At 41.7% G+C, this 23146-nt stretch overlaps 1 protein-coding gene across 2 annotated transcripts; it reads left to right on the forward strand.

Annotated features, from left to right (window-relative positions):
* Positions 1 to 7113: 7113 nt before the first annotated feature.
* On the forward strand, positions 7114 to 18897 carry TSN (translin). 2 transcript variants are annotated; one of them, XM_032145714.2, is made up of 6 exons: positions 7114 to 7308; positions 8714 to 8807; positions 10193 to 10289; positions 13087 to 13202; positions 14557 to 14636; positions 16733 to 18897. In XM_032145714.2, exons 1-6 carry the CDS (start codon positions 7243 to 7245, stop codon positions 16964 to 16966), a joined length of 687 nt encoding a protein of 228 aa, XP_032001605.1. In that variant the 5' UTR covers positions 7114 to 7242; the 3' UTR covers positions 16967 to 18897. The 2 variants fall into 2 exon arrangements, with proteins under 2 accessions (XP_032001605.1, XP_032001606.1); XM_032145715.2 differs by lacking the exon at positions 14557 to 14636 and having other exon boundaries at positions 16733 to 16806.
* The last annotated feature ends 4249 nt before the right edge of the window (positions 18898 to 23146 follow it).

The raw sequence follows: 23146 nt of genomic DNA on the forward strand, positions 1-23146 counted from the left end.
AAGCCACCCAGTTTTTGGCATTTTGTTATAGCAGTCTGAGTGGGCCAGGGAAGATGCCAATACCAAGATGACAAAGATGTTAGAATTATCTTATAAAGATTTTAAAGCAACCATGATTAAAATTCCTCCACGAGCAATTCTGAACATACTTGAAATGAATGAAATAGTAAGTCTCAACAAAGAAACAGAAAGTCTTGGCAATAAAATAGAGGCTATAAAAAACCAAATGGAAATTTTAGAATTGAAAAATAGAGTGAACAAAAATAAAAGCTCAGTATTTGGGCAGAATGTAGAATGCAGAAGAAAGAATCAATGAACTGGAAGACAGAAAAATAAAAATTATAAATCTGAACAACAGAGAGAAAATAGGCTAAAAAACGAACACAGCCTCAAGGACCTCTGAGATTATAACAAAAGATGTAATATTATTGTCATCAGAGTTTCGGAAGGAGAAGAGAGAGAAGGGAAGGTTTAGGTTGGGCACCGTGGCTCACGCCTATAATCCCAGCACTTTGGGAGGCCAAGGCAGGTGGATCACTTGAGCCCAGGGGTTCAAGACCAGACTGAGCAACATGTGAAACCCTGCCTCTACAAGAAATACAAAAATTAGCCAAGCATGGTGGTGCATGCCTGTGGTCTCTGCTACTTGGGAGGCTGAAGTGGGAGGATCACTTGAGCCTGTGAGGCCAAGGTTGAAGTGAGCTGTGATTGTGCCACTACATTTAGCCTGGGTGATAGAGTGAGACTCCATCTCAAAAAGAAAAAAAGAAAAAATGTTCAAAGACTCCCAAAATTTAGGAAGACACATAAACCTACAGATTTAAGAAGGTGAGCAAGCAAACCCCAAACAGAATAAACTCATAAGAAGTCCATGTGAAGACACAATATAATTGTATTTCTGAAAACTAAAGACAAAAAAAAAATCTCAAAAGCAGCTAAAGGAAAAAAATGACTTTACCTGTAAGGGAAAAATAATTGACAGAAGATTTCTCATTAAAAACCCTGAAGTTTAGAAAAAAGTGGCAAATTTTTCAAAGGGTGAATGTGAAGAACTGTCAGCCTAGAATCCTATACACAGGGAAAATATACTTTAGCAATGAAGGGGAAATCAAGACATTTGCAGATAAAGGAAAGCTATTAGAATTTGTTGCAGCAGACCTACTCTAAAAAAATGGCAAAAAATTCTCTAAATGGGAAAGAAACAGTAAGAGAAGGAAACCTTGGAACATTAGGAAGGAAGAAAGAACACGGTAAGCAAAAATATGGGTAAATTCAATAGACTTTCCTTCTCTTGAGTTTTCTAAACTATGTTTGATTGTTGAAGCGAAAATTATAATATTGTCTGATGTGGTTATAACTGTATGTAGAGGAAACATTCAACTATGGGGGAGAGTAAAGGGACATAGGGAAATAAAGTTTCTATATTTCACTTGAGCTAATAAAATTATAATACCAGTAGACAGTGATAAATATCTACACACACACACACACAACATTTAGAGTAACCACAAAGCTGTGCAAAGAGATCTTTTCAAAAACAGTGCAGACAAAGTGGAATTCTTAAAAATTGTTCACGGGAAGGCAGAAAAAAAAAACCAAATAAAAAACAGAGAACAAACAGAAAGCAAAAAACCAAAATGGCAGACTTAAGTGCTAACACATCAATAATAACATCGAATATAAATGGTTTAAATATACCAATTAAAAGACAGAGATTGATGAGTGAATTTTACAAAAAAGACTCAACTATATCCTATCTGGAAGAAATTCACTTCAAATATAAAGATATAGGCAATGATATAGGCAGTGTTGAAATTAAAAAATGATAAAACATATATAATGCAAATAATAAAAGGAAAGCAAGAGTGGCTATAAAAATATCAGATAAAATAGACTTCGGTAGAAAAAAATGATGAGTGACAGAGAGGAACATTATATAATCATAAAAAGTCTATCCACTAAGAAGACATAGTAATCCTAAATGTGTATGTAGCAAGCAACAGAGTTGCAAATTTGTGAAACAAAAACTGACAGAACTGAGAGGGGAAATAAAGAAATCTATGGCTGGGTGCCGTGGCTCACGCCTGTAATCCCAGCACTTTGGGAGGCTGAGGCCGGTGGATCACGAGGTCAAGAGATCAAGACCAGTCTGGCCAACATGGTGAAACCCTGTCTCTACTAAAAATACAAAAATTAGCTGGGCATGGTGGTGTGCACCTGTAGTCCCAGCTATATGGGAGGCTGAGGCAGAATTGCTTGAACCCAGGAGGCGGAGGTTGCAGTGAGTAGATATTGTGCCATTGTACTCCAGCCTGGTGACAGAGACTACGTCTCAAAAAAAAAAATCTATAATTATAGTTAGAGACCCCTCTATTGACAATTGATAGAATAAGGCCAGGTGCAGTGGCTCATGCCTATAATCCCAACACTTTGGGAGGCCAAAGCAGGAGAATTGCTTGAGCCTAGGAGTTCAGGACCAGCCTGAGCAACACAATGAGACTCCATCTCTACCAAAAATAAAAAAAATTTAGGCAGGATGACACACACCTATAGTCCCAGCTACTCGGGAGGCTGAGGTGGGAAGATTGCTTGAGCCCAGTAGGTTAAGGCTGCAGTGAGCTGTGGTCATGTCATTGCACTCCAGCCTGGGTGACAGAGCAAGACCCTGTCTCTTAAAAAACCAAAACCAAAACAAAGGCCAGGCGCAGTGGCTCACGCCTATAATTCCAGCACTTTGGGAGGCGTAGGCAGGAGGATCCCTTGAGGCTAGGAGTTCAAGACTAGCCTGAGCAGCATGACCAGACCCCATGTCTATGAAAAAATTAAAAAAAAAATATCAAAGCATGGTGGTGCACACCTGTAGTCCCAGCTACTCTAGAAGCTGAGGCAGGAGGATCAGTTGAGCTCAGGATTTCAAGGCTGCAGTGAGCTATGATCACACCACTGTACTTCAGCCTGGGTGATAAAGTAAGACCCTACCTCTAAAAACCAACAAACAATAACAACACCACCACCACCCCACGGCTAACATCATAGTTAAGGGTGAGAAACTGGACACTTTGGCTCTAAGGTTGGGAAGAAGGCAAGGATGTCCCCTTTTTCCATTCCTATCCAATATCTTACTGGAAGTCCTATATAATGCATTAGGACAGAAAAAGGAAATAGGAAGTATATAGATTGGGATAGAAGAAATAAAACTATTTGTTCACAGATGAAATGACTGATTCTGTAGAAAATCCCTTAAAAAATTAATAGAACAACTAGACAAATCAGCAGGACAGAGAAGAACTCAACAACATCATCAGCTAAAAGGGCCGAATTGACACTCCACCCAACAACAGATCCTTTCAAGTGCCTGTGGAATATATACTAAGAGAGACCATATTCTGGACTATTTAAACAAAATCTTAACACATTTAGGAGAATTGAATCATAGCTTGTTCTCTGACTATAATAGACTCAAACTAGAAATCAATAACACAATAACAGAAAAATCTCTAAACACTTGAAAATTAAACCATATACTTCTAGATAATCAATTAGAGAGGAAGTCACAAGAGAAATTTAAAAAATACATTGAACTAAATAAAAATGAAACTACAACATATCAAAAATTTGTGGTACACAGCTAAGAGCGGTGCCCAGAGGGAAAGTTAACAGCACTAAAATGCCTCCATTAGAAAAGTGGGAAAATCTTAATAATCTAAGTTCCATCTCAAGAACCTAGAAAAGTAAAATGAAACCAAAACAAGCAGAAAGAAGAAAATAATAAAGAGCAGATGGCTGGGCGCGGTGGCTCACGCCTGTAATTCCAGCACATTGGGAGGCTGAGGCGGGTGAATCATGAGGTCAGGAGATTGAGACCATCCTGGCTAACACGGTGAAACCCCATCTCTACTAAAAATACAAAAAATTAGCTGGGCGTGGTGGCGGGCGCCTGTAGTCCCAGCTATTCAGGAGGCTGAGGCAGGAGAATGGCGTGAACCCGGGAGGCGGAGCTTGCAGTGAGCCAAGATAGCATCACTGCAGTCCGGCCTGGGTGACAGAACGAGACTCCGTCTCAAAAAAAAAAAAAAAAAAAAAAGGAAAATAATAAAGAGCAGAAATTGATGAAATTGAAACAGAATCGGGTGTGGTGGCTTATGCCTGTAATCTCAGCACTTTGGGAGGCTGAGGTGGGTGGGTCACCTGAGGTGGGTGGGTCACCTGAGGTGGATGGGTCACCTGAGGTCAGGAGTTCAAGGCCGGCCTGGGCAACATGGTGAACTCCCATCTCTACTAAAAATACAAAAATCAGTTGGGCACAGCGGTGTGTGCCTGTAATCCCAGCTACTCAGGAGGCTGAGGCAGGAGAATCATTTGAACCCAGGAGGTGGAGGTTGCAGTGAACCGAGATCACGTCACTGCACTCCAGCCTGAGTGACAGAGTGAGACTCCATCTCAAAAAAAAAAAAAAATTAAGCAGAGAACTAGTTATTTTAAGAGATCAATAAAGTGGATAAACCTCCAGCAAGATTGACAAAGAGAAACAAAGAGAAAATGAATAAATTTCTCCTATCAGGAATGAACTACAGGGTGGCACTAGAGAGCCTGAAGATGACAAAAGAATATAAGGAAATACTATAAACAACTCTATTCAAATACATTTGACTTCTTAGACTAAATGAACCAATTCCTTTAAAAAACACAGCTACCATAGCTCACCCAATATTAAATAGATACTTTGTAGCCTGGGCAACATAGCCAGACCCCATCTCTACCAAAAAAGATAAAAATTAGCCAGGTATGGTGGCATGTGCCTACAGTCCCAGCTACTGGGTAGGCTGAGGCAGAAGAATCACCTGCTGACAGAGTGAGACCCCATCTCTTAAAGAAAAAGATACTTTGAGTAGCACTATGACTATTAGGAAATTGAATTTGCAATAAAAATTCCCCAAAAGAGATCTCCAAAGAAGGTTTCATTGGAGAAGGTTTCAGCAGAGAATTCTACCAACTTAAAGAATAAACAGCAATCTGCATAAGCTCTTCCAGGCAATAGACCAGAAGCGAACACTTTCCACTTATTTATGAAGCTAGTATTGGGGAGGAAATGCTTTCTCTTTATTACATTTTGTTCAGTTTATGGGGGCCTCCAAAAAAATTATTTATTTGAGGCAGGATCTCACTCTGTCACCCAGGCTTGAGTGCAGTGGCACAATCATCGCTCACTGCAGCCGTGGCTTCCTGAGCTCAAGTGATCCTCCCCCCTCAGCCTCTGAAGTAGCTGGGACCACAGGCATGCGCTACCATGTTCAGCCAATTTTCAAACATTTTTTGTAGAGATGGCGGTCTCACTATGTTGCCCAGACTGGTTTCAAACTCTTGGGCTCAAGTGATCCTCCTCATTAGCCTCTTAAAGTGGTGGGATTACAGGTGTGAGCCACCATGCCCAGCCAGGGCCTGCAAATTAAACTGACAAAAGACAGATTTAACGGAACAGAAAATCAGCATGGGCATATAAGAGCTCAACAACACCATCAACTAATAGGGTCTAATTAAACTTTTTATAGGACACTCCCAAAAAAGGCTTATTTGCATGGATGCTAGCAAAATAAGTAGCTAGCCTACTAAATGGTTAAAGTTAGAGGTTTATGTCTGGGTGCAGTGGTTGATACCTGTAATCCCAGCATTTTGAAAGGCTGAGGCAGGAGGATTTCTTGAGCCCAGGAGTTCAAGACCAGGCTGGGCAACGTAATGAGATCAAAAAACGAAACAGAACAAAACAACAAAAACAAAACATACAAAATAACAAAGAAACAAAAAAACAGTTAGTGGCTTGTGTGCCTAACTCAGTAGGTAAAACGGAGAGGTGACCAAAGTTTGTATGAGAACAAATAGGATTCTTTAGGACAGACAAATGGGTTTTGGGAGAACAAACAGGAGATAAGAAAGGGTTTTTTTATTTTTAGAGACGGAGCCTTTCTGTTGCCCAGGCTATAGTGCAGTGATGCGATCTCGGCTAACTGCAACCTCTGCCTCCCGGGTTCAAGCGATTCTCCTGCCTCAGTCTCCCCAGTTGCTGGCTAATTTTCGTATCTTTGGTAGAGATGGAGTTTCACCATGTTGGTCAGGCTGGTCTCGAACTCCTGACCTCATTATCTGCCCGCCTAGGCCTCCCAAAGTGCTGGGATTACAGGTGTGAGCCACCGCGCCTGGCCGATAGTTTTTTAAAAATGTAGGTGCTAGTGGTCTTACTGTCTTCTTCATGGACATGAAATTATTCTCATATAATGAGAATTAAATATGATCCTTCATGTAAAGAGTTTAGACTAACGTCAGAAACAAAGCAAGCAATAAATTAGTTTGGTTAAATTTAAATTAAATTTAGTTGATAAGAATCATTCCAATTCATCTGGAGAGTGCAACACACACACACTGTATTTGTGTATGGAATAACTGTTCAAGAACACACACACAGTATTTGCGTATGAAATAACTTCAAGAACAAAGGGGAAACCGTTATAGGGCATGGAAGGGGAATTAGGGCAAGGTGTGAGTGGAAAGAGAAACATCCCACCGCACACGCTTAAAAAATCCGTTTAATTTAAAAATAGGTAATACAGCCATACAGAGAAGACATTAAAATAAAAGATTTGCACAGAGAATTTTCGTTCCCAATCCATTCCCTACTCACAGTCCTACATACGTTACTTTTATTTTCCTTTTTTTGGAAATGTAAATACACTGGCCCCCTACTTTCTCACGAAGGCTGAACTCTCTCTACATTCTTCTGCACCTGTTTTTTGTGCATACTCCTTCGTTGTGAAATATTTTCCCCAACTGTTGTTGGGTATGAAATAAATACACACATATAAGCTAAACAGCCCCGCTTGCCCGCACCACCTACTAGCCCGTCCCCGCCCTCCCTCAGGCCCACGTGCTCCGAGGGCCGCCTTCGCAAGTTGTTTCTGGCGATGCCTGTCTGAAGGCCTCAGACTGAGGCCCCGCCCACTCTCCCTCTCCTCTGCCCTTTGGACGCGCGCCTCGGTTCCGAACGCAGCAGACGGCGTCTCAGGCAGCTCGGCGGACAGCCCGCCCTCCGGCGCGCCGCGAGTCTCGGAGGACCCCAGCGACGGTCGTGGCGTAAGACCGGGGGGACGCGGCGGTAGCGGCGGCGGTTGCGAGTGATTGCGCTGGTTGCCTCCGGAGTCCACTTCCTTGGCCGCCCTTGCTACACTGGCTGATTGTTGTGCAGCCGGCGCCATGTCTGTGAGCGAGATCTTCGTGGAGCTGCAGGGCTTTTTGGCTGCCGAGCAGGACATCCGAGAGGCGAGCCCCCTCCCTTCCCTATTCCCTTTGCCTTTCCATGCCTAGTTGGGCCACTTCGCCCGGCCCTCCTCTGTCGCTCAGTCTCGGGCGGTGGGGACTCCTCCGAGGGTGGGTTGTTTCCCCTCTAGCTTTAGGTTAGGCACTCCCCGCCCCCGTCCCAAATTTTGCTGCTGTGTCCTGATTCCCCGTGTTCGAGTCTCAGCTTCTCAGCATCACTTGCCTCGTTTGTGTCAGTTTTCCTTCTTTTCAGCACTTGTTTATATCGAAGGCTCGATTAGCACCTGGTCTTCAGCGAATGAGCGTTTCGTGTATTTTTGTTGGTGTCTTAAAAGCACATGTGATCTCCTGCTTAAAACTCTCCTATGGTTTCCTATCCCACACGGGATAAAAAATCAGACTCTACTGTGGCTCACATGGTCTCTTTTCAGTCTCGTTTATGCTCTCTGTCTTTGTGTATGATGTTCACTTTATCTTTTCTAGTGCCCCAAATAGCTTCCTGTCTCTTTGCTTTTCCTGGAATTTGCTTCTTTCTCGTTCTTTTCCTGATTGTCTCGTATTTATCTCATTGACGTCACAGTCTAAACGATCTATTTCCTGTTATGTTTTCTAGTAGCACATTAACTTTTTTTTAATGTGTGTAATGTTGATGATTTTAAAAAAAATCTTCTCCCCCATTGTGTGTTAAACCGCCAGAGGGAAGGGATTGTGTGCTTGGTTTTCCAGTATTTACACAGTGCCTTGCACATAAGTATGCTCAGTGAATATTTAAAAAATGAATTAGAGGCGGGGAAGCGGCGCCTCATGCCTGTAATTCCAGCATTTTGGGAGGCCCAGGCGGCCAGATCACCTGAGGTAAGGAGTTTGAGACCAGCCTGGCCAACATGGCGAAACCCTGTCTCTACTAAAAATATAAAAGAAAATTAACTGGGCATGGTTGCGCACGCCTGTAATCCCAGCTACTCGGGAGGCTGAAGCAGGAGAATGGCGTGAACCCGGGAGGCGGAGGTTGCGGTGAGCCGAGATCGCGCCATTGCGCTCCAGCCTGGGTGACAGAGCGAGACTCCGTCTCAAAAAAAAAAAAAGAAAAAAGAAGAAAAAGAATTAGAAATACCCGACTCTTGTATTGCATTTAACTCTTCATTTTGCAAGTTGCGTTCACACACGTCATCCATTATAATGTCCCAATTAAATACTTGGGGTGAATGGGTGGCTATTATCCTTTAAAGGGTATCTGAGGAATCTAAGGCTTTTTAGTGACTTTTTGAAGTCTTACAGAGGAAATAAGTGGAAAAGTCAGGATTCAAACTTGGTTATGATAGATCACATAAGCTATCTAATGTGTTTGGTGTGAGTGTATGACAATAATTCTGTTGAGTATCTGATTTTTATTTTTAATTCTCTCTAGGAAATCAGAAAAGTTGTACAGAGTTTAGAACAAACAGCTCGAGAGATTTTAACTCTACTGCAAGGGGTCCATCAGGGTGCTGGGTTTCAGGACAGTAAGTTCTTTGTTTTGTATCCAATTATCAGTCTCTTATTTAGAGGGAGAGTTTCTATCCAGAAGACGTTTTATAATGAAAAATGGCTATCATGCTTTATGGTGAGTAAAAATTGAAGAAGTAGGTGATTTGATAATTTTGGTTGATTTTTCTTCCACTTCCACACAGTATGGTTTAAACAGAGATGTTTTCTATTGTGAGGGCATTCTACTGATGATAATTACAATTGCTTAACCCATTTCCTGTTTAGAAAAAAAAAGTGCAGCTCTCTGCCAGCACAGTATTCTCAGGGTAAGCGGGGAAAGGGTTTATTATTATTTTTTTAATTTTTTTTTTTTTTCTGAGACGGAGTTTCACTCTTGTTGCCCAGGCTGGAGTGCAGTGGCGCCATCTCAGCTCACTGCAACCTCCGCCTCCCGGGTTCAAGCAGTTCTCCTGCCTCAGCCTCCCTAGTAGCTGGTGTTACAGGTGCCCGCCATCACGCCCAGCTACTTTTTTTTTTTTTGTATTTTTATGAGAGATGGGGTTTCACTTTGTTGGGCAGGCTGGTCTTGCACTCCTGACCTCAGATGATCCGCCTGGCTGGGCCTCCCAAAGTGCTGGGATTACAGGCGTGAGCCACCGCACCTGCCCCAAGGGTTTGTAACTCTTTTGTGTTATCTAGCGACTTTATTTGGCCCTTTGCGTGTGTGTGTGTGTGTATGTGTGTATGTGTGTATATGCACCTGTGTGTATTTGAATCCAGCCTTTCAGTGATTGAATACCTTTTAGTATGAGATTAACAGTATAAAATGTTCTCAAATTAATGTGTTTATAATCAGCCTCTTGAATGAAAATAAAATATGTCAAGTTTAGACATGGAACCTTCATTGTAAGGTATAGCCAGCACAGCTAAAGGAGCTGAAGTATATTTTCAGATACAAGACTGATATAATAATGCATTTACATGTGCCAGAGGCAAGTGATTTTTCTTAATGATATGGAGTTGGTCATCCTGATTGTGAATACTTGGTAAAGGCTTTTTTCTGCCAAATATGGGAGGAAGAAGCAATCCAATTTTAGGCATCCTCTGAGGAGTGAACAGGAATAGCAGCTGGTGTGCAGCTCCTTAAGGATGACGTTATTTATGACAACCAAACCAATTACCAGTGTGTCTCCTAATATATTCCCTTTTAGCAAGTTGTTTATTTTTCAGTATAGCTAATTAGTAGGGAAACTGGGGATGATATTTTGAAAGCCAGGTTGAAAAGCACAGATGTGTACATTAGTTGTGAGGTTTTTTTGTTGATTAATTTCCAGATAGATTACTTAGATTATTAAGCAAGAACTGTCTTTGAAATTTGGTAAGTTTTTCATTGTTACATTTGGTTATCTTTTGTGATTAGTTCCAAAGAGGTGTTTGAAAGCTCGAGAACATTTTGGTACAGTAAAAACACATCTAACATCTTTGAAGACCAAATTTCCTGCTGAACAGTATTACAGGTTTGTAAGAAAAATAGCATTATTTTATAATGTTAAGTAAAAAAAAGGAGAAAAATTATGTGTACCAAATGATTGCTTACAACTAGGCAAACATCCTGTGTGGAAGTAACAAAAAGAGAAAGAACCGAACTAACAATGGTCATGACAAAAATTGGTGCTTTTATTTTTTTCTTCTTTTTACTTTCTAAATCTTAAGGAACATGTATTACTTTTGCAGTACAACAATTAAAAAGAAAATGTGGTATGAGGATCAAAAGTGAGAATATCTTTTTGCTATATTCGAGTTTCTCGTGAAATTGGATGAACTATAGTTAGTGAAATAATGAGATTAGGTGGCAATATATATGGAGTCGAGTTTTACTTTGAAGCTTGAATTTCACTGCCAAGTGATGTAATTAGCTAATATTTTATGCTATGTCTTCTTACTAAAATCAACACTGTTGATTTTAAGATACACCATTATTTTATGTACCAGTAGGGAAGGAAAATTTTGCCAGTCATAAATGTGAAATATGGGCCAGGCGTGGTGGCTCACGCCTGTAATCCTAGCACTTTGGGAGGCCAAGGCAGGCAGATCACCTGAGGTCAGGAGTTTGAGACAGCCTGGCCAGCATGGCGAAACCCCGTCTCTCCTAAAAATACGAAAATTAGCCAGGTGTGGTGGCTTATGCCTGTAACCCCAGCCACTTCAGAGGCTAAGGCAGGAGAATCACTTGCACCAGGCAGGCGGAGGTTGCAGTGAGCCGAGATCGTGCCATTGCACTGCAGCCTGGGCAACAGAGTGAGACTCCATCTAAAAAAAAAAAAAAATTGTGAAACATGGATTGTGAAATGTCTCCTGGTTTCATAGGTGTTAAACTGGGAAAAACTGCATCTGAATCAACAGTAAATAGGATGAGTATTTTCAGGGGTGGATAGTATAACCTTATGAGAATATTCTTTTTTTTTTTTTTTTTTTTTTTCGCCCAGGCTGGAGTGCAGTGGCGCGATCTCGGCTCACTGCAAGCTCCGCCTCCCGGGTTCACGCCATTCTCCTGCCTCAGCCTTTCCAAGTAGCTGGGACTACAGGCGCCCGCCACCACGCCCGGCTAATTTTTTGTATTTTTAGTAGAGACAGGGTTTCACCGTGGTCTCGATCTCCTGACCTCATGATCCGCCCGCCTCGGCCTCCCAAAGTGCTGGGATTACAAGCGTGAGCCACCGTGCCCGGCCTGAGAATATTCTTTTAAGGCAGAGGTTGACAAACCATTAGTGGCTGCTGCCTCTGGGAGCTAAGATTTGCTTTTGTGTTTTCAAGAGATGTTAAAAAAAAGAAAATCCCAGATAAGAATATGTAACAGTGAAAGTGGCCCACAAAGCCTTAAAATATTTACTACTTGGCCCTTTACAGAAAAGATTTGTTGGTCCTTGCTGTAAGGCAGGGGTTCCCAACGCCCAGGCCATGGACTGGTACTGGTCTGTGGCCTCTTAGGAACTGGGACGCACAGAAGGAGGTGAGCCATGGGTGAGCGAGTGAAGCTTCATCTGTATTTACAGCTGCTCTCCATCACTTGCAACACTGCCTGAGCTCCACCTCCTGTCAGATTGGTGGCAGCATTCGATTCTCATAGTAGTGCGAACCCTATTGTGGACTGTGCATGCGAGAGATCTAGATTGCATGCTCCTTTTGAGAATCTAATACCTGATGATCTGAAGTGGAACAATTTCATCCTGAAACCATCCGCCCGCCTTCTGTGGAAAAATTGTCTTCCACGAAACTGGTCCCTGGTGCTGAAAAGGTCAGGGACTGCTCTTGTAATAGCTGAAGCACAGAGAGAGGTAGGACAGTAGGACAGGTGGGGTCTTTAGAGACCACCTTCTCTGGAGGTCACACACAGGCTGCCCTCTGGCTGGATTTGGCCTTCAGAAGGGTTTGTGTGACCTGCATTATGTTGAGACCTTTTTGTGAATGTACTGCCACATTTGAAAATCTGGAGGCATTGCGTAAATATCCACAGGTTGTAGAATTTCCTTTTTTCAGGCTTCTAGCTCAGTATTCTATTTTAAGTTCATTTGTTTAGTGATTGCAAATGGTAATTTTGTGAATCAGAATTGTTTTGGTATTCTGCACTCAAATCAAAACGTAGGAATACATTGAGGATGATATATAACTGCAGTTGTCTTCAATCATCAGTTGCAAATTTTTATTTTTTTCAGAGCAGTATCATTGTTCTTACTGATAAAATTTAGAAAGCACAATTGCTCTTGTCATCTGTAATCTTCAGTTGTTTTCTTTTTTTCTGTCTTTTTTTTTTGAGACAGAGTCTCACTCTGTCGCTCAGGGTGGAGTGCAGTGGTGTGATCTTGCTCACTGCAACCTCTGCCTCCCGGGTTCAAGCAATTCTCCTGCCTCAGCCTCCCGAGTAGCTGGGACTATGGGCGCCCGCCACCACGCCTGGCTAATTTTTGTATTTTTAATAGAGACGGGGTTTTGCCATGTTGGCCAGGCTGGTCTTGAACTCCTTACCTCAGGTGATCAACCTGCCTCTGCTTCTCAAAGTGCTGGGATTACAGGCGTGAGCCGTTGCACCCAGCGTAAATTTTCATACTCGTCAAAATTAGACCATATTTCTCACTGATTAAACTTAATTGTTATAAATTTGAACTTGTAAAATTTATGCTAAATGTCATATTTCTCTTTATATATTGGGGGTTTGTGTAAGATTTTATTTGAAAAACCGTTTGAACATGGCGGTGTTAAACCCATCTCTCTGAAGGTCCCTAACCTTGGAGGCTAAATGTGCTTATTTTCATGCAGATTTCATGAGCACTGGAGGTTTGTGTTGCAGCGCTTGGTCTTCTTGGCAGCATTTGTTGTGTATTTGGAAACAGAAACACTAGTGACTCGAGAAGCGGTTACAGAAATTCTTGGCAGTAAGTGTCTTTATTAGTGGGATCTGCAGAATCAGGCATGGTTGCTTAGTTTTTGGTGGCAAGGGTGGTTGTACTTTGTTTATTAAAACAAACAAGAATTAACTAAAAACCACTTACAGTTGTAGCTTGGTATCTGAGGATGATTGCTTCCAGAGCTCTCCCAATACCCAAATCTGAGGATGTTCAAGTCCCTTATATAACTGGTATAGTATTTGCATATAACCTATCCACATCCTCCCACATACTTTAAATCATCTCTAGATTTCTTAAAATATCTAATACAGTATAAGTGCTATGTAAATATTTTTTTTTTTTTTTTTTTGAGACAGAGTCTCACTCTGTCGCCCAGGCTGGAGTGCAGTGGCGCAATCTCCGCTCACTGCAACCTCCACCTCCCAGGTTCAAGTGATTCTCCTGCCTAAGCCTCCCGAGTAGCTGGGATTATAGGTGCCTGCCACTACACCCAGCTAATTTTTTGTATTTTTTTTTTTTCCCCAAAATGGAGTTTTGCTCTTGTTGCCCAGGCTGTAGTGCAATGACACAATCTCAGCTCACCACAACCTCCACCTCCTGGGTTCAAGCAATTCTCCTACCTCAGCCTCCTGAGTAGCTGGAATTACAGGCATGCACCACCACACCTGGCTAATTTTGTATTTTTAGTAGAGATGAGGTTTCTCCATGTTGGTCAGGCTGGTCTTGAACTCCTGACCTCAGGTGATCCGCCCGCCTCAGCCTCCCAAAGTGCTGGGATTACAGGCATGAGCCACCGCGCCTGGCCTTTTTCCAAATATTTTCTATCCATAGTTGGTTAGCGCAGAGGGCCGACTCTGCTTGGAAATGTAAAAGCTAAAAATAACAATGGCAAACACATTTGTGCTTGCTTTAGTTTTTAAAATTGAATTTTTTAAAATTTCAAGCCTACAGAAAAATTGAAAGAATAGTACAACGAATACCTGTTTACACACCACTTAGATTTACCACTTGTTAACATTTTGTTGCATCTGCTTAATCTTCTCATTTTGTGTGTGTCTTTGTCAGCCATTTGAAAGTTGCAAATATCATAACTCCTTTCTTAAATGCTTTCTCATGTGCTTTCTAACAAGAAGTATATTCTCTGACACAACTAGATACCGTTTTTGATAGTATTTTTGAGGGAAGACTGAATTGAATTTTGCTTAAGAGCTCAAAAATCCATGGTGAGGTCTAGTTGCCAAGGGTGTGAATATATTAAAAAGCCAGTTTTTAAAAGATTCATCCTGTCTTCACTTACTTTGGGAGAAATTATGTGTATATTTTTATATTCAGAGGCTTAACTTGCATTCACAGCATGTCTTTATTTTGATGTGTTTTTTAGTTGAGCCAGATCGGGAGAAAGGATTTCATCTGGATGTAGAAGATTATCTCTCAGGAGTTCTAATTCTTGCCAGTGAACTGGTAAGCTCAGTAACTTGCTGGTTGCTTTTTCGGTCTTTCTGCTTCACTGTCAGTTTTTTTTTTTTTTTTTTTTTTTTTGAGACAGAGTCTCGCTCTGTTGCCCAGGCTGGAGTGCAGTGGCGTGATCTCGGCTCACTGCAAGCTCTGCCTCCCAGGTTCACACCATTCTCCTGCCTGAGCCTCCCGAGTAGCTGGGACTACAGGCGCCCGCCACCACGCCCAACTAATTTTTTTTTGTATTTTTAGTAGAGATAGGGTTTCACCGTGTTAGCCAGGATGGTCTCGATCTCCTGACCTCATGATCTGCCCGCCTCGGCCTCCCAAAGTGCTGGGATTATAGGCATGAGCCACCATGCCCGGCCCACTGTCTGTTTTTAAAGTGGGTACCAAAATTCAGAATGTCTTAATTCTTTTCTAAGCCATCTCTCAGTCACCAGGTAGTCACTGACTGGCACTGTATGTGTTACAGTTTACTAGGCATCAGAGAAAAGCCAGATCAAATGATGAGTGCATACTTACTGAGTTAAGAATTTTTGACAGATGATAAGACCTCTTCCTTTTAGGGTAGTGGCAAAACATCTATTCCTGGTAACTGTTAATTCATGTAATTGTTTTGGGCACTCATTTGTCTATATAACTAAGTTATTCTAATCCTTTATTCCTTTAATCACTATCTAGGGAAATTGCCCTGTAAAAGTCTAAAGAAAAAAAAAGCTGTCAGTAGCAAAATTGAGTAGTTGTGATAGAGACTGTGCCAGTCTGCAGAGGTGTGAATATTTACTATCTGGCTCGTTAAGAAAAAATTTGCTTGTCCTTGCTCCAGAGGAAAGCAGTCCAGGGCTGGTCTGATGATTCCTTGATCTTTGGCCCTAGGTTCTTCTAGCTTCAGCTTCTTTCTTATGTTCCAGAACTGTTGGTCTAGTCACATCTTCACTCTAGCCAGCAGTAGGAGGAAATAGGGAAAACGGTATGCCCTCCCGCTTTAAGGACATTTCTTTGAAGTTGTACACACAACTTCTGTTAACATTCTGGTGCCTTGCCTGCAGGGGAGGCGGAAATGGAGTCTATTGGAGTGGGTATGTGTGCACTGAAAACCTGAGGAAGATGGTGAGAATGGATAATGGGGTCCAGTTGCAGGCTGTACCGCTTGTCTGGCTTGTTGGAGACACCTGACCAGTAAACATGAAGCATCTTGTTAGTATTAGTTGTTCAGTGTAAGGTGTCTTTAGGACCATACATGTTGGGGCCGTGCGCAGTGGCTTACGCTTGTAATCCTGGCAGTTTTGGAGGCCAAGGTGGGAGGATCACTTGAGGCCAGGAGTTCCACACCAGCCTAAGCAACAAAGCAAGACCCCTTCTCTATTTATATTAAAAACAAACAAACAAACAAAAAACCCATATGTGAGACCAAAAAAAACCTGTATGTTGAGAATGCAGTAAAGGGGTGGTGTAGGTAAGCCTGGAAAAGTGGAGAGGATTTTACAGAAAGGGGAATCTTTTTTATTATTTTAATATATTTTTTAAAGCCAGTCAAATGGAGCAGTGGGGGGTTGTATACTGACACCGAGAAGGGGAGTCTTGAGTTGGGTCTTGAAATCAATCTTAGTTCTCCTTCAAGACAGGGTTACACTGACTTAATTTTAGATTCTTATCCCAAGTCTGCCTTACTTGATTCTAGATGACTGGAGTTGCAGCTTAGTAGATGGGCTCTAGAAATGTGAGCCCACCATATGGCCGAGGTTGGAAGAGATAGTGGAGCTGCTATGATTACTTTGTCGTTTATTTCTTCGATATGATAGCAGATGAGCTGTAAAGATGCTTGTGTAATGTAACACTTTATTATGCAATAGCCAGTTTAAGAAATTAGAGAAATTTTAGATGTTAGTAATATTAAATTTTACTTGGCAGAAATGGTCTCATTTTCAGTGGGATTATTTTCAGAGAAGCTCCTGTCTTGTCTGTACTTGCGTGTACCCTGAGATAGAACATCAGCGTAGCTGTCTAGGCTTGCGGTTCTTCTGGTTGTGATTCAGAGGAAGATGCGCTGAGGAGGAGCCATGTTGTAATAAGCCCCTGTTTTCTCTTTCCTGGTACAGTCGAGGCTGTCTGTCAACAGCGTGACTGCTGGAGACTACTCCCGACCCCTCCACATCTCCACCTTTATCAATGAGCTGGATTCCGGTTTCCGCCTTCTCAACCTGAAAAATGACTCCCTGAGGAAGCGCTACGACGGATTGAAATATGACGTGAAGAAAGTAGAGGAGGTTGTCTATGATCTCTCCATCCGGGGCTTCAATAAGGAGACGGCAGCAGCTTGTGTTGAAAAATAGGAGGCTCTCCTTGCTCCTGGCCTTGCTGACCTCAGCGGTTGCCAGGAAGGGGTGAGCACAGAGTGCCTCTTACGGTAGTTAGGATGCCCAGTTGCTAAACACTGCGCTTTATTTTCTTAACCAGTTGTGGTGTGAGTATCAGAATTGAAACACTTTTTTGGGGGTAAAAAATATAGCCTTTACATTTACAGAAGTTTCTTTGTTGTTTCAGTGAATTTGCTCTGTAATTCAGTGTATTTCAGTTCTGTCAAAAAGTGTAAATGTTAGTTTCTTGGTAAAGTCCTTTTCTTGCTTACCTTGACTGTTGATGTACTGATTGAGAAGTTCATTGTCTCGTTTGTGATTCTTCCAGATGTGATGCTTGATATTTTCTATATGCGAGTTAGCCATCCACACCTAGGCATAGCCTGGATACGGTATAAAAATAGATAATTAAAAAGATGGTTGCCAAGCAAGGAAAACTTATTTTATATTTTCCCTTCCTTATTTTAAGCATTGTGAGTAAATCAGATGTTGAATTCTTTTGCCAAGGGAATTATAGCCCCAGGTTCTCTCACTGCCATCAAAATATAAAAGATTAAACTGCAAAGTCAAGCTCAACAGATGATTTTGGAAAGTTTTTGTATTAAGGGATTTAGTAACATCGTTTGGTTCTCCACCAGGCAGGGAGTAGGGCTTAGTGTTTTAAAACACCTCTGCTTTCTGATGTTGCCTTAATATTCTGCTGTTGCAGCAATTAAAAATTGTCTTCATGTACATTTGGAACTAACAGGTGATGTGATATATTCCTAAATTATGAAACCTTTTTCCTAGTAGTCAGCTAGATCATTTGTTCTGGGAGTATAAAGCCACCCACGTAAGTTAATAAGCAAAATCCTGACTATTATGTTGTTAGAGAAAAATGCTTTGCTTTGTCTGGAAGAAAGATAAAATAGTGAATTATAAATAAATCAGGCTGGGTGTGGTGGCTCACACCTGTAATCCCAGCACACTGGGAGGCCGAGGCAGGGGGATTGCTTGAGCTCAGGAGTTCGAGACCAGTCTGGGCAACAAAGTGAGACTCCATCTCTATATAAAAACAAAAAACACCAAAGCACACACAAAATAAATCAGTGGGATTTGGTAATGTGTTTTAGAGTAAGAAATTTCAGGTTGTTGGTGACTATCCCAACAGTCATGTTTTAAATGTACAGTTTGGGGCAAGTCATGTAAATACTGTTGGTGATCTTCCCCCCACGCCCCAATTTTCAAGTAGTACTAAGAGTATGTGCCAGGAAACTCTTTCTATTGAATTGAGATGATTAAAATGGTGACTTAATCCATAGTTATTTTGCACCCACTGAAAGGAAAGTGCTTTCCAGAATAATATGAAGTATCTAAAAGTGTCACCTTTTCTTGCCTGATCAACAATTTGGGCTTCCTGTTTGTACAAGGGGCCATTTGGCATACCTTTCACAGCTTTTATCAGGCCAAGTTAAAGGCTGACTACATTTTTTCATTACGAGGAAAGCAGTTGAAATTAGGCATGAGTTATTATGCATTGGCATTTTAGAACAATTTTCTTGTGACAGCTCTTTTTGTGAAGTTAGGTTCTTAAAAGTGCCCATGATGGTCACTTAAAATGTGCAGTGATAGCACTGCCAGGATCAAGCATGAAAGGCTTTTAAATTAGATCATCACACATAAGGCAATACGTTTGATAATAGTTTTTTTTTTTTTAACTTCTTTAAGTATTGATTCTGCTTGAGAATATTGAAGTACTTGCCAGAAGTTGTGGATTTCAGTTTTAACAAATGCTATTTAAGTGGAGAAGCACACTCTGGTCTTGGAATTCCATTTGAGGATTTAGAAGTGTCATGTTTATAACTATTGAGTTGTGTTTGTTGCTGGCTTGTTGTAAAGCAATAAATTTTTTTTTGGTCTTTTTGTAAGTGAGTGTGCTGCTGTAAGAAATATCCATGTGCATAACAAATTCTGAATATTTTTTGAGGCTAAAGAAGACCGGGGTGACAAGCAGATACTGCTGTGTAATGGTTACACTAACCAAAAGATACCAGCCGCTCAGAGTTCTATACTGTAAAGCGCAGATAACATTTGTGTGTTATACCTTGATTGGGGAATTAAAAGTCATTTAACTGAAGATGTTGAGAAACCTGGGCTCTGGTTTTAGTATACCGGAATTACTTTTTTCCAATTTTAGAAAATCAAGCAGGTTAGAGAAAATAGAGATGAATTAGGGGACACTGTCTTATGGATTCATTTATAAGAAGAGAACCAGCCATACACACTTGGGGAGATTTGTCACATCTTAAACTTGAATAATAATATGAGTAATGCTTAAGGGAGTTTAATAGAGAAGGAAGCTTTGGCAGTGTTTTGAGACCTTAAGTGGCTAAAGAGATGAGACAAACATGCAGGTTACTACTGGCATAGTTTCATAATTGTGTACTCAGAAATTAAAATTTGCTTGTTTCTTGGTCTGGATTAAACTGTTGTCCTCCTTTTCAGATAGAGCATCACAGTCAGGGCTGACACTAAAGACTTTCTCTGAACCTAAAATAATTTTTTTTTTTAAAATATCTACTGTAATAAGCATCAAACGAGCAGAAATAAACAATATCCCTTCCCCTGGACAACAACAACAGCAATAGCAAACATTTAAAGGCGGTAAAATTACCAGGACTGGTTGGTTGAATGAGTGGGCTGGGTGCGGGTAGTGGGACGAGATGGGACAGGAAGGGGAGGAATCTAGCATCGCTGCCAGGTTTCTGGCCCAGGTTTGGTGCCATTCACTGGGGTGAGGAGTGTAGGAAGATCGCATGTCTGGAGGGGGCTGGGCAGCTGATGCATTTGCTTTTGGATGTGTTGGATTTATGACACTGTGGAGCGGCAGGTGGATAAATCAAAAGTGGGTAAGATCTCCCTGGAGAGCATGTAGAATGAGAAGAGTCAAGCTGGGGACAAATTCTTGGTTAACAGCATGGCTTAAGAAGGTAGGCAGAGGAAATGGAGTCCATGAGAAAGTGGAGAAATGGTCAGAGAGGCTAACAGAATGGGAAGGGTGGCTTGTTTCAGAAGCCAGGGAATAAAGGGTCTTAAGTATTTGGGTGAGGGATTTAAAATAATCTACAGCCTGGGAGCTCCATGACTAATCTGTCAGGTTAGGCTAGGTTATCCTGTGGGAACACCACCAGAGCTCATAGGCAAAGAACAAGGTTTCTCACGTTCCCTCTCCATTGCAGCTTAGCTGGGGATCTGTTCCATGTTGTCCTTAGGGCGACAGCAGCCACTAACTGGACCATTGCTAGTTTTAGTGGGAGAGGGAGGGAGCTGTGGAGTGTCTTGCACAAATACATGATCTGGTCACTCTGACAATTACTGTTTTTTTTTTTTTTTGGAGATAGTCTGGCTCTGTCACCAGGGCTGGAGTGCATTAGTGCAATCTGGGCTCACTGCAACCTTCACCTCCTGGGCTCAAGCGATCCTCCCACCTCAGCCTCCCTAGTATCAATAGCTGGGACTACAGGTGCAGGCTACCATGCCTGGCTAATTTTTAAAATTTTTTATAGAGACAGGGTTTTGCTATGTTGCCCAGGCTGGTCTCAAACTCCTGGGCTCAAGTGATCCTCCCACCTTGGCCTCCCAATGTGTTGGGATTACAGGTGTGAGCCACCACACCCAACCTCAATTCATTGTTTAGAGCTAGACATGTGGCCCTGCTAAACCACAAGGGGGTCAGGTAGTGAAATCCTATCTTGTAGGATGAGAGTCAGGATGGATAGACAAAATACTGAAGTTTGGGCTTATGTTTAGTTCAATTTGTTAAATATATGGTTGTAATATTTCCATATACACATGAACACCAATTGGTTTGGGAGGGAGAGAAGATGCCCCAGGACCACTCTCCTGTTTGGCAGAGTTCTCTGGTATGTGTGCATTTGCGTTGGATTTGTGTTACATTTTAAGCCAACATTCAGCGAGCTCTATGTGTTCCATGTGCTGGGCTAAACATTCTGTTTAGTTATCTCATTTTGTCCTTACATAAGACAACTCTGTGAGGTAGCTACTACTATTTTCCCTATTTTAGACTTGACTTAGAGAGGGCAATTAACTTGCTGTGAGTTCATAGTTATGAAATGAAAGAGCTGCTATTCAGAACCCAGTTATTCTGCCTTGACATTCCAACCGACCATTTCTTCCTGGATGCTCTTGCATGGCACCCCTTCATAGCCTGACAAGGCAAACATCAAATCCACAAATAGTTAAGAGCACAAAGTGTACGTTTAACTTTGGGCTAAGTGTGATTTATCATAAAAATAAGCATGAAAATAAATAGACTTGGTCCTCACCCTCAAGATGTTTAGGTCTAGTTGCAGGGGAGGAGGTGGTGAGAAAAGGGATTAAACAAGTAAGAGGTTAAATATTCAACCAATATTTGAGTGCCTACTATGATCTGTTTTTAACAGCTTTATTGAAATACATTCACATGTAAAATTGACCCATATCAAGTATATGATTCAGTGATTTAATTTACCTTGTGGTGGAAGCATCACCATAAATCAGTTTTAGAACTTTTTTTGAATCTCCCCAAAATATCCCTGCTCCTACTGCCAGCCCTAGGTGACACTAATCTAATTTTCATCTCTATAAATTTGCCTTTTCTGGATATTTCATAGAAATAGACTCCTACAGTATATGATCTCATGTCTTTTCACCTAGCATAATGTTTTAAAGGTTCATAACATATGTTAGTTTGTTTTTATTGCTAAGTAGTATTCCATTGTTTGGATATTTCACATTTTCTTTTTTTTGAGACGGAGTCTTGCTCTGTCACCCAGGCTGGAGTGCAGTGGCACAATCTCGGCTCTCTGCCATCTTCACCTCTCGGGTTCAAGCGATTCTCCTGCGTCAACCTCCCGAATAGCTGGGATTACAGGTGTGTGCCACCACGCCCAGCTAATTTTTGTATTTTTAGTAGAGACAGGGTTTCGCCATCTTGGCCAGGTGGGTTTTGCCATGTTGGCCAGGCTGGTCTCGAACTCCTGACCTCAGGTGATTCGCCTGCCTCGGCCTCCCAAAGTGCTGAGATTACAGGCATGAGTCCGGCCAGATATTCCACATTTTATCTATACATTCATCACATGACGACACATTTAAGTTTCCATTTTTTTGGCTATTATGAATAATGCTGCTCTGAACATTAGCATGCAAGTCTGTGTGTGAACGTAAGTTTCTATTTCTTTTGGATAGGTACCAGGAATCTGTGGTAAAAATGGTAAGTTTATGTTTAGTTTTTTAAGAAACTGCCAATCTGTTTCCAAAGTGGCTGCACTATTTTAAATTCCCACCAGCAATATATGAGGGTTCCCTACTAGGAGTTTAAATTCAAGACAATAACAGACAAGATGTCATAGTCACAGTACTTAATTTCTAAATAACTTGTGAATAATTGCTATAGTTTAGGAGCTGTAGCTTGAACTAGGTCATGAAAGAAGTGAGTTTTTTTTTCTTTTTGAGACAGAGTCTTACGCTGTTGCCCAGGCTGGAGTGCAGTGGCACAATCTTGGCTCACTGCAACCTCCACCTCCTGGGTTCAAGCAATTCTCCTGCCTGAGCCTCCTGAGTAGCTGGGATTACAGGCGCCTGCCACCACGCCCAGCTAATTTTTGTATTTTTAGTAGAGATGGAGTTTCACCATGTTGCCCAGGCTGGTCTCGAACTCCTGACCTCAGGCCATCCACCCGCCTTGGCCTCCCAAAGTGCTGGGATTACAGGCGTGAGCCACCACTTAAAGAGGTGAGATTTAGACAAGCATGGAACCAGGAGAAGGTCATTTTGGTTGGGGCAGAATAATTGACACCAATGTGGAAACGTATCACATTTAATGGGGTTAGGGATGTCACCAATGTGAGTGGAGGAGGAACTGGCAAGGTTGGATTGTTAGATTTAGGAAAGCTTGAACTAGGGGGTTAGGGAGTTTGGACTTTGAATGGTAGGCATTGGAGGACTGAAGAGTTTTTTTGAGGAGAGGAGGGAGCAGCTTTAGAGTCTGATAGTCCTAGTTTTGAATCCTGCATCTATCATGTTACCAATGGGGAGAGACCAAAGGCAGGGACACCTGTGAGCAAGCTCTTGCTGTCTTTGAGGTAAGGGTCAGATTGGGTAGCTGGTGGTAGGCAT

Source organism: Hylobates moloch, unplaced genomic scaffold (assembly GCF_009828535.3).
Source record: "Hylobates moloch isolate HMO894 unplaced genomic scaffold, HMol_V3 SCAFFOLD_24, whole genome shotgun sequence".
NCBI lineage: Eukaryota > Metazoa > Chordata > Mammalia > Primates > Hylobatidae > Hylobates > Hylobates moloch.

Excerpts from the sequence above, each read along its gene's own strand:
- TSN (XM_032145714.2), top strand. The coding sequence starts at position 7,243 with ATGTCTGTGAGCGAGATCTTCGTGGAGCTGCAGGGCTTTTTGGCTGCC. Across the intron at positions 7,309-8,713 it reads CCGAGCAGGACATCCGAGAG|GAAATCAGAAAAGTTGTACA; the intron begins GCGAGCCCCCTC and ends AATTCTCTCTAG. Across the intron at positions 8,808-10,192 it reads GGGTGCTGGGTTTCAGGACA|TTCCAAAGAGGTGTTTGAAA; the intron begins GTAAGTTCTTTG and ends TTTTGTGATTAG.